This window comes from Moschus berezovskii, chromosome 3, assembly GCF_049115385.1.
Source record: "Moschus berezovskii isolate FMDL1 chromosome 3, NW_MosBer_1.0, whole genome shotgun sequence".
NCBI classification, from domain to species: Eukaryota; Metazoa; Chordata; class Mammalia; order Artiodactyla; family Moschidae; genus Moschus; species Moschus berezovskii.
In genome coordinates, this window is record NC_142462.1 from 18565246 (window position 1) to 18576508 (window position 11263).

At 44.3% G+C, this 11263-nt stretch overlaps 1 protein-coding gene across 1 annotated transcript in view; it reads right to left on the minus strand.

The window, feature by feature from the left end:
• The window catches only part of PON2 (paraoxonase 2), a 31427-nt gene extending 21193 nt beyond the window's left edge, over positions 1-10234 (minus strand). The window contains exons 1-2 of the mRNA XM_055420456.2: positions 10076-10234; positions 3118-3188 (exon numbers count right to left, since the gene is read on the minus strand). Of these exons, the coding sequence (XP_055276431.1) occupies positions 3118-3188; positions 10076-10149 (145 nt within the window). The 5' untranslated portion in view covers positions 10150-10234. The remainder of the gene's footprint in view (positions 1-3117; positions 3189-10075) is intronic.
• Between the last annotated feature and the right edge of the window lie 1029 nt (positions 10235-11263).

The window sequence follows — 11263 nt, forward strand, 5'->3', positions numbered from 1 at the left end:
CACCCATGACAATATACATGCTACAATGCTGTTCTCCCCAATCTAATTAGATCTAAAAATGTATCCCAAATGTGCTTCTAATCATTCAACGTCTTCACTCCACTGCCTTTTGAAGTGCCTCAGAGACACTAAACGCTTCACAAGAGGGGCCACAGGTGACATATTTCCTCATTCTTCCCAACTGCAGACAGCAGCTCGCACACATCACAATACAAAGGTCACAAGCACAGTCAGACGCCTGTTCAGAATACGAATGTTGTTGGATCTGTTTTTCTCCGAGGTGCTCTCTGTCCCAGTGAGCTGCAGCAGCAATGCACTTGGCAGTCTGTCCTGTAATGCTGTCTTCCCTGAGACTTGAATCCACAGAAGGTGGGCTTCACAGATGCAAGGCTATTTAATAATTTTACAATTGTTAACTCGGTAGAAAAAGTAACCTCTGGGATTGCTAACTCAACCTCCCAACCTGAACAGGTCCCTCTAAGATGCCATCTGGCTTCTGCTGAGTGACCAGTTCCAAGGAGCTCGTTCTGCTTGCAGCCAGAACAAAGGATGCATTTGCTGAGTTTCTCAGGACTTCAGAGAACCTTAATTTTAGGACAGTCTGAGTTATCCAGCATAGCCCTTTTCAATCCAACGATTGGGTATTTGACACTGAGTTTGTATCTTCCTGCTGTTTGGGCAAAAAGGGGGAACCCCAGGAGAATGAAGTCAAAGAGTCTAGTGAAGGGAGACAGGACTGGAAAAAGTACAGAAGTAGCAACGGGAAAAGGAGACAAGAGCACAGAGAAAACAGACGGACAGAAAAGGGGAGGGAGCAGAGCCGGAAAGAAACTCTGAAGTAGAAAAGGCCGCTCTGAAAACTGACAGGTTCCATGAATTGGCTTCCTGGTGGTTCAGCAGTAAAGAATCTGTCTACCGTGCAAGAGCCAAGAGTTCGATCCCTGGGTTGGGGAGATTCCCAGAGGGAAACATGGCAACCCACTCCAGTATTCTTGCCTGGAGAATCCCACGGACAGAGGAGACAAGCAGGAGCCTGAGGTCCATTGGGTCTCAAAGAATTGGACAGGACTGAAATGACTGAGCATAGCATGGCATGAAACTGAAGCCTTCTTTGTATGATCCAGAAAAGTTCTACTACTTTGTTTTTGACAAAAGTACATTATGAATCCTGTCTGGAATGAATGTGGTTGTAAATATGAGGACCTGTTCCAACTCGAGGGCAATTTAGCAAACACTATCAAAACTTTAAATATATGTGGTAACTGAACAATAATCCCACTATTGAAAACTTATCCTTCATGTAAAAAAGATGCTAGAGCTATATGCACAATGATGTTCACTGATTTGCTGGTAGTTGCAAAAAACTGAAACCACTCAAATGTGCATTAAGGAACTGGTTAAATAATAATGGTACATGCAAATATTAAAAAGAATGAGGGAGGTCTATTACAAGTGCTAATATGGAAATCTCTTCATGTTCAGAATGAAGCAAGTTGCAGAATATAATTTTATACTAAGAGGCCATTTGTGAAAAAATAGATATAAATGTATATGCATATGTTTGTTTGCATTTGCACTGGAAATACCAGAAAGGATAAAAAAAAAATAGAAATCTGTGTCTGAGGTTATTTTTGTGGGAGATGGAAATTTTTTTTAAATTATTTACTTTTTATTGAAGTCTAGTTGGTTTACAGTGTTGTGTTAGTTTTATGTATACAGCACAGTGATTCAGTTATATATGCATATATTTATTCTTTTCCATTAAAGGGTATTGCAAAATACTGAGTGGGTATTGCAAAATACTGAGTATAGTTCCCTGTGCCACACAATATCCTGGAGCTTGTTGTTCAGTCGCTAAGTTGTGTCTGATTCTTGGCAGCCCCATGGATTGTAGCACACCAGGGTTCCCTGTGCTTCACTTATTGTTTATCTATTTTATATATGGTAGTGGAGAAGGAAATGGCAACCCACTCCAGTGTTCTTGCCTGGAGAATCCCAGGGATGGGGCAGCCTAGTGGGCTGCCGTCTATGGGGTCACACAGAGTCGGACACGACTGAAGTGACTTAGCAGCAGCAGCAGCAGCAGTGTGTATATATTAATCCCAAACTCCTAATTTATCCCAACCTCCCCTTTCCCCTTTGATAACCAAAAGTTTGTTTTCTATGTCTGTGGATCTATTTCTTTTTTAAAAAATAAAAAAAAATTATTTATTCATTCTTTCTTTACTTTTGGTCGTGCGAGGTCTTTGCTGCTGTGCACAGCTTTTTCTAGTTGTGGTGAGCGGGGCCGACTCTTGTGGTGCCCAGGCTTCTCCTTGTGGTGGCTTCTCTTGTTATGAAGCGTGGGCTCTCGGCGCTCGGGCTTCAGTAGCTGTGGCTCAGGAGCTTTACAACGTGGTCTCAGTACTTGCGGCACACCAGCTTAGTTGCTCTGTGGCATGTGGAATCTTTCTGGACCAGAGATCGAACCTGTGTACACTGCATTGGCAGGTGGATTCTTATCCACTCTACTGCCATGGAAGTCCCTGTCTCTGGATCTGTTTCTGTTTTATACATGTTTATTTGTGTAATTTTTTAGATTCCACATATCAGTGGTATTATATGATATTTGTCTTCGTCTGGCTTACTTCACTTAGTATGATAATCTCTAGGTCCACCCATGTTGCTGCAAATGGCATTATGTCATTCTTTTTTATAGCTGAGTAATATTTGTGGGAAGTGGAGATTTTGTTAGGAGGGTTTTATTTTCTGTTTTAGAACTTCTCTTCCTTCTGGCTTACCTTCACCCACTAACTCCTGGGCTAATGTTACATAGAATTCAGTTGCCACACATGACAAAGAATACAGACCTGACAAAAATAGTTCAGCAAAGTCACTGAACAAGCAGGAAACCAAACAGCAAACATAGGGTTGTACAAATAGTTAATAAATCACAGTGAGAGTAAGAGAGAAGACATATGGGGTACATGAGATCAAAAGAGATGAAAAGGTTTTGCTGATCTAATGTGATTTTTCCTCTGATAAACAGTAATTATGTGCCAAAATACCCTTAGTGAATTTTTTAGTGTTAGTGGCCAAACAATGTGAGCCGTGTAACAGGCATTTTCTCAGACTCACCAATTCCTTTAATCAGGTGGCAGTTAGGAAGGTCTACAGATTCCACTTCTCTGGAGGCTTTAAGTCGATTCCTGTTTAAAAAAGAAAAAAAATCTATCTGTTTATGTATCCCTGCTTTGTAGCAGAAAGGGTTTAAAGAGGCTTACAGCAATCCAAAAAAAACAAAACAAAACACGGCACAAATCTAAAGCGGATAAAGGGGAAGATGGAAAACAAGGGTGGGAACATGAAATAGCACCAGAACTGAAGTTAAAATAAAAATGCATATCACAAAGTCCTCCATGTGAGCATGGTCATAAAAGGAAGCCAATAATCCAGCAAATGCAGCTCGCAGTGCACGCTCCTATGCAAATATAAACGTGACACCAAGTCCCACTTCTCATAGCTCTTGTGTTGTGGGAAGAGCCGCAGAGGTAGAACCAGAAGACCCAGGGGGCTGAAAGCCGCTCAGGCCCTCTGCAGAATGGCGCGGTGACTGAAAGCGGGCCGAGAGAAGATGGCGTCGTTCAGAGCCTGGCTCACAGGAGAGACCATGTAAATACTTAAGAGGCTGAGGAGCACCAGCTGCTCCAGCAAAACTCCTTGCTGTTGTCACTGCGTAAAAACAGAAGTGAAGAACTAACGAGAAAATGTTGAACTTCGACAAAGCAGCTTCACCCTGGAGCAGCCGCCCACCAAGCAAGGACAAACACATCTGGGCTCTGCTGTGTGAAGGCTCCCCTCTTCTCACCGTCTCACCTTTGTATTCTCTACACACATGAACAGCGACAGTCGTGCTTCCAGACCAGTCTGCATTGTTCAAAGTGGGTCACGCACACCACACTTCCGAGAGACAGAATGACCGCGTGCCACTTGTCTCTCTCCTATTCACACCCTTGCCTCTTCGGACTTCTAGACGCTGAATATGGGGAAGGCAACTATTTTCTCGGCAAAATGGAAGAAACCTCGGCCTGGATAACTCAGAATTACCAATAGGGAGTGGCAACTATGTATTTTCGCAGTTCACGTATATGTGTGTATATATAATATGAAAGTTTCTAATTAAAGTGTTAATCACTATATATTTGGAATCATATAACTAAAATAGTATTGAATTTCTTAAAACAACATAGCAATAAAGCAATAAAATAAAAATAAATGAACAAAATAAATATATAAAATATATGGACATAATAGAAAATTAAAAATAAAATAACCAACAAAAATTTTTAATTAAGCAGTAAAAAAAAAAAATACAAAAAGATCTCAAATCTATGAGCCCCGGGAGTGACTTAAAGGGAAAACAAGTATTTTTTTTTAATTGGAAAACAAGGATATTTAGCCTAACGTAAGTAGTAGCAGTTAATACTGGTGATGAGGATACTGCTGCTGATACTCATGGGTGATAAAAGGTAATCAATAATAAGAAGGGCTAACATGTATCGGAAGTGTTAGTAGTGAAAGCGGTAGACCATGTTTCTGTCATAGCAATAAGACTGCATGACCTTTGGCAGGTCAGTTTAGGTCTATAGGCCTTATGTGGGATCTCAATTCCATAACCAGGGATCGAGCCCATATTCCCTGCATTGCAAGGCAAATTCTTAACCACTGGACCGCCAGGGAAGTCCCAACATCAGGGTTCTTAATTTCAGGCCCAGTGACCTTCGTGGAGTCCATGGGTAAAATTCAGGGGTCTATGAACTCAGGTGGGGGGAAAAACACATCTTTAGTTAAACCTCCTACTGAAAGTGAGTATTTCTTTTGATGATGAGTGTAGGCAACAAACCACTGAACTTTCTACTAGTAGTACCTGTAACTGTCACTGACAGAAATTGCAGACGTTGTTTCGTAACATTTTAGTTGTAGATATTTTAAATAACATTTATACTCATCTCTGCTTCACAGTACCTGCTGCTGCTGCTACTGCTAAGTCACTTCAGTCGTGTCCGACTCTGTGCAACCCCATAGACAGCAGCCCACCAGGCTCCCCCGCCCTGGGATTCTCCAGGCTCCTCCAAGAACACTGGAGTGGGTTGCTATTTCCTTCTCCAATGCATGAGAGTCAAAAGTGAAAGTGAAGTCGCTCAGTTGTGTCCAACTCTTCACAACCCCATGGACTGCAGCCCACCAGGCTCCTCCGTCCATGGATTCTCCAGGCAGGAGCACTGGAGTGGGGTGCCATTGCCTTCTCCGTACACTACATGCTGCTAAGTCGCTTCAGTCGTGTCCAACTCTGTGCACTGTTAGGTATTCAACGACCTCTAGATATATTTAAGGCTTATTATATCCTACGTTAGATTTTTCAAATAGTTTGACAATAGAATTTAAGTAAGTTAGTATTAACTTAGATATTATTTAAGTTTGGTTTGTAATCCTGTGCATTTTATTTTATGCAGTTAGAAACATGATGCTGAGAAGGAGTCAAGGCTTCACTAGACTGCCAAAGGGATCTGTGGCACAAAAATCGAAGAACCTCTGCTCCAACATCATCATCACAGGTAACTGTTATTGGGCATTTACGTGTCTGACATTGTTCTAGCATTTTGCAAGAATTAACTTGTTGATATTTTTACAGCCCCTATACGAAGCATGAAGTATGATTACCCCCATCCTACAGATTAGGACACTGAGGCACAGAAAGGTGAAATCAAAAGCCAACCAGTCAGGAAAATACTGGAGAATTCAGGTTATCTGGCTACAAGGCATGAGCCCTTAACCAACAGTCATTAGAATGAAAGGAATCTCTATTTCTTTCACTCAGGAAAGGGCATTACCTTCCAAGTGGAATGAGATGGGGGTGGCTGGTGATAATCTTGTTTCATTTTGTGGTAACAGAAAAGATGCACCAGCTTGGTGTGTCAACAGGGGACACAGTGTTCTTACCGGGTTTGTTCCTTATCATGCTGCCTTTGAGTTTAGAAACCACTGGTGGGGCTTTATCTTTTAAGTGCAGACTTAAATTCAAACAGGGGCTTTATCTTTCACATACAGACTTGTAAAACCCCTTGGAATTTACTCGCTCATCCCCTGTAATGCTCTTACTTAACTCAGAGTTTGTGCTCAGGCTTGTAAAGCTGAGGAAAATTTGCTCCAATGGCAGACAAGAAAGGAGGCTGCAGGGACCTGGGGCAAACTGTATTTGGAATCAGAAGACCTGGCTTAGAGTACAGGTTTGGCACTAACTACTGAACTCCCTGGAGAAGGAAACGGTAACCCACTCCAGTATTCTTGCCTAGAGAATCCCATGGACGGAGAAGCCTGGTACGCTACAGTCCATGGGGTCGCAAGGAGTCGGACACGACTGAGCAACGGAACGGAACGGAATTGAACTTCCTAGTTAGCTTCTACAAGCTTCAGTTTTATCAGATATAATATAGGAAATATATAATATAATGAACAGGTATGAAGACCGGAGAAGGCAGGAAGGTAAAAGGGCTTTCTTTCCAAATGTCAGTAAATGTTTTAGTTTAACACAAAGAACTGTTGACACTTTCAGCACATAGGGCTTCCCTGGTGACTCAGTGGTAAAGAACCGGCCAGCCAATGCAGGAGACGTGGGTTGGATCCCTGATCCTGGAAGATCCCACATGCTGTGGGCCAAACCTTGCACCACAACTACTGAGCCTGCGCTCTAAAGCCCAGGAAGTGAAACTACTGAGCCCACGCCCTGCAACTTATTGAAGCCCACACACCTAGAGCACGTGCTCTGCAATAAGAGAAGTGGCCACAGTGAAAAGCCTGTGCACCGCAGCCAGAGAGTAGCCCCCATTCTCTGCAACTAGAGGAAAACCCGTGTAGCAATGAAGACCCAGCACAGCCATTTAAGACCAGCACACGGCAGTCACACAGTAAATAAGGAGGATGGTGGCTGAAAAACAGGCTGCCCCTTCAGAAGTGTTCAATGGACAACGTCTTGGTGGAGCTGTCATCAAACATGTCAGGCAACAAGCCGAAAGTTCAGATGCTTATTTCTGGATTTCCAGCTCAGGCACAGATCGCTTATGCATTTAAGTCTTACGATTCATTCAAGGCTGTGTGCTTTGGAATAGGGAGCACAGGCCTGGAGACATTTGTGTATTTCTGTTTTCCCCTTTATTGTTTAACTAGGGAGAAGGGGAAAAGTTGGCTATGATATGCTATCCTCCCCTGGGAACCTTAGCCAGTTACAGTTCAGAAGGAAATAGACAACTCTGATTCCATTTATCCATCCATGACACACTTATATTAAAATATTATTCATTGCTTAATCTGAAATCCAAGTTGAAATTTAAGTGGGCACCTCAGGGGAGAGAAATAACTTGAGTGCCAAAGTACCATCTCTAAAAATAGAATAATGAAATAGAAGGCACCGGATGAGAGCAAAAAAACAAACTGAAAATCTGTTTCTTGAAGAGCCTTTCTTTTTGTGGAGGTGGGAACATTCTGCTTTTCAAAATACTCTAAGGGACTGAAAGGAGAAATGCTATGCATTTAAGCATGCCACCAAACTTCGTAAACAGTAGGTACTCGATATTCTGCACTTATAGGGTTGCCAGATAAAATATGAGATGCCCAGTTAAATTTGAATTTCAGATAAATAATGAATACTATTTTAGTATAATTACATCCCAAATATTGCATGAGGTATGTTTATACTAAAAAAAGATTTGTTGTTTATCTGACATTCCAGCTTGACTGGGTGTCTTGCATTGTTATTTGCTAGATCTATTCATCATTCCCTTCACCTTCTCACATCAGCCAATATGAGGCTTCAATTGTCCAATGAGGTTACAACCCTGTGAAGTCACAGCTAAATAAAGTTTATTATAGTCAAGTCTTTATAAAGAAAAGACACTTTAAATTTTAAATGACCTATCAGGTACAGTCTGTATGAATAAGATTTGTCTACTTTTTCTTAGGTTTGCAACCACATTTATCATTCAAAGAGATTTAAATTTAAAACCTTAAGATTATTAAGAAGAAAAAATTATAAACTGAGGAAACTTCAATTAATGGAAACACTGGTGGTTTGAACTACAGGGATAACCTAATGAGCTTGTGAATTTTAGTGATCTTGCCTTTGAAACTGGGAGCTGGATAAATCATACAAAATCATCCAACTCAATAACCTTCTGCAGAACAGGACAGTCATTTATGTAATATGAAAATTAAGCTCAGCGTGTCCATTTCTTACCAGTGAACGTTCCTCCTCCGACTCTGACCCTTCCTGTCACACAGACACTGTCCTGCTGGTGTTTTTCTAGAGCAGATGAAGCTACAGCCAAGCCAGTTGAGCTGGAAACTCTAGCATCACCTTTGACTTACCCATCATCCCTGGGGCTTCCAGAGTTTGGGCCAAACCCACTACAATACTTTAACTAGTTTCCCCAGGTCTTTTTACTCCACATTCTGGTACTTGTCAACTCTAACTTCATGTGAGAACTATCAGGAGAATTTTTAAAAATAAAAAATACTCATGCCTGGGCCCCACTCAGATCAATAGGATTGTAACTGCTGGGGGTGCAGTCCAGACAGCAGGCCTCCTGGAGATCCTAAGGCACAGCCAGGATTGAGAATCACTGCTCTACTCCAATCCAGCCTTCCAGGTCAGCTGTACACAGTCCAGCTGATTATGCTTTAGAAAGTTTAAACAGGTTCCTGTTTAAACAATAAAACACAGCAAACACTGACAGTTCCCTTTTGCCCATCAAAGCAGGCCCCAGTTTCTCAGCATAACTTTAATAACCATCTCGAGACCTATCCTTCATCCCTTTATCATCCCTTAACTTTAAGCTCCGCTCAGATCCAAACTTCCCCACATCAGTCCCTTTGTTCATGCTCCAACCTCCATTTGGGGCTGCCTCCTTCCTCCCCACTTGGGTATCACCCATCCTTCCAGGACAATGTCAAATGTCTCTTCCTCCTGAGCTTCAGCTTCAGGAGTTGTCACTTTTCCTCCTTAAGCCTATAGGGATTGGTTTGTACCTGTCCTGAACATCCTGATGGTCCCTGTAGCTCGGATGGTAAAGAATCTGCCTGCAATGCAGGACACCTGGGTTCGACCCCTGGGTCAGGAGATCTTCTGGAGAAGGGAACAGCAATCCACTCCAGTATTCTTGCCTGGAGAATCCCATGGATAGAGGAGCCTGACTACAGTTTGTGGGGTCGCAAAGAGTCGGACACGACTGAGCGACTAACACTGCTACACTGAACATCCTAGTTTATCCATCTGTCTTATTTCTCTCCTTCCCTTTAATAGGGTAAGAACGGTGCCTTACTCTATTACAGGAGCCTAAGAGAGCACAGCATACAGAACAGATGCTCAGCATTTCTGGAATTCTTTCGCGTGAGGCTTATATAACTTGAATTGATAATTTGGAGACTGTGACATCTGCCTACCGCGTTTTTTTCATAATAAGTAAAATGTGAGAAGGACTAGGCATGTCCTGTTTGGCATTCTGGCTTCACAGTTCCTGGACGAGGAGATAAATAAGGAAGTGATGCAAGAACAGTAGCTGAATATTTCAAGTATCTTTGATCTACCGCGCCAAGATTAGAGAGCGGAGGAAGCTTCTCCAACGCGGCAGGGGAGGGATGGAGCACAACTTTGTTAAAGCCAGACGCTGGTTTGGACACCAAAGAGAAGCAGGATCCGTGACCTGAAATAAACCTGTATAATTAAAGTTTCAGTGCATGAGTAATAGTGTTGTTTTCAAGTTAAAGCACGAGGTTTACCCTTGAGTAAATTGCACGGCAGTCGCCCAGCTCGTCGACCTAGGTAGCAAAGAACTTTGTGAGCAGCAAAAGCTTGTAAACTCTCCAGGAAGTGTCGCCATTCAGCCCGAACTGTGCGGGGTTTTGCGGGCGGCTGGGGGTGGGGCGGCGGCGCCCGGCGGGCCCGGGAGCAGAGCCGGCACACAGCCGGCCGGGCAGGAGGGTCCCCGCGCGCCCGCAGCCCCGGCCGCCCCGACCCTGCGGACCCGGGGGCCCCCGGCCCTACCTGAGCGCCAGGAGCCTCTCGCCCAGCAGCGCCAGCGCGATCCCCAGCAAGCCCAGCGCCAGCAGCCGCCCCATGGCTCGGGAGCCGCGCCGCCTCGCTCCGCCGGACCGCGAGCGCTGTGGGCGGCACCGCCGGGCCGCGCGGGCTGCGCTCCGCCCCGAGCCGCCGCGCCGGCGAGAGGCCGCGGCTCCGCCCTCGGCCCGCCCGGGGCCTCTGGCTCCACACGGCGCCCTCCCCGGACACCTTCCCTGGGACCAGGAGCCCTCCCCCGCCCCGGCCGCCCCGGCTTGGACGACACTTGGAATTCCTTCACTTCCTCTCACTTTCAGCCCCGCAGGAATCTCAAGCAGCCCTCAGGCTTTGCTTAGTTCCCACTTCAGAGACATTCCTTCCGTCCTAGTCCTGGAACTTAGGTCCTAGAAACTTCTGAGGGACGTAGAGTGTGGGTATGTACGTGGGGGGTTGTTATTATTATTACTACAGGAAAAGATACTGGGTCCTGTCTGGTAAATATGTTATGTTGGCATCACTATTTATAATAACAGGATATAGATGGGAGGAAGGAAACATCAAGTTTCTAAGTAATGCCTCATCCAGACTGTGCTGTGCTCAGTCCGGTCACTCAGTTGTATTCGAATCCTTGCGAACACATGGACTGTATGTAGCCCGCTAGGCTCCTCTGTCCATGGGATTCTCCAGGCAAGAATACTGGCGTGGGTTGCCATGCCCTCCTCCAGAGGAATCTTCCCAACCCAGGAATCAAAGCCAGGTCTCCAGCAGTGTAGGCAGATTCTTTACCATCCAACCCACCAGGGAACAAGTGAGTATGGCTGAAATAAGCTTCTGATGGTTGCTGGTTAATTGTCACCCTACATTATGTAGGTAGAAATGGTCACAGCTGCGAATTTTCAACAGACATAGGTCTTATTAACAACGAGTAAATAAAACCAGATTCCAGTTTCTCACCTGTAATACTCCCCAGGAAAAAAAAAAACTAAGACCCCTCATGTCCTGTAGGACTTCTGGTAAAGAATCCGCCTGCAATGCAGGAGAGCCTGGTTCAATTCCTGAGTTGGGAAGATCCGCTGGAGAAGGGACAGGCTACCCACTCCAGTATTCTTGGGCTTCCCTGGTGGCTCAGCAGATAAAGAATCCACCTGCAATGCAGGAGACCTGAGTTTGATACCT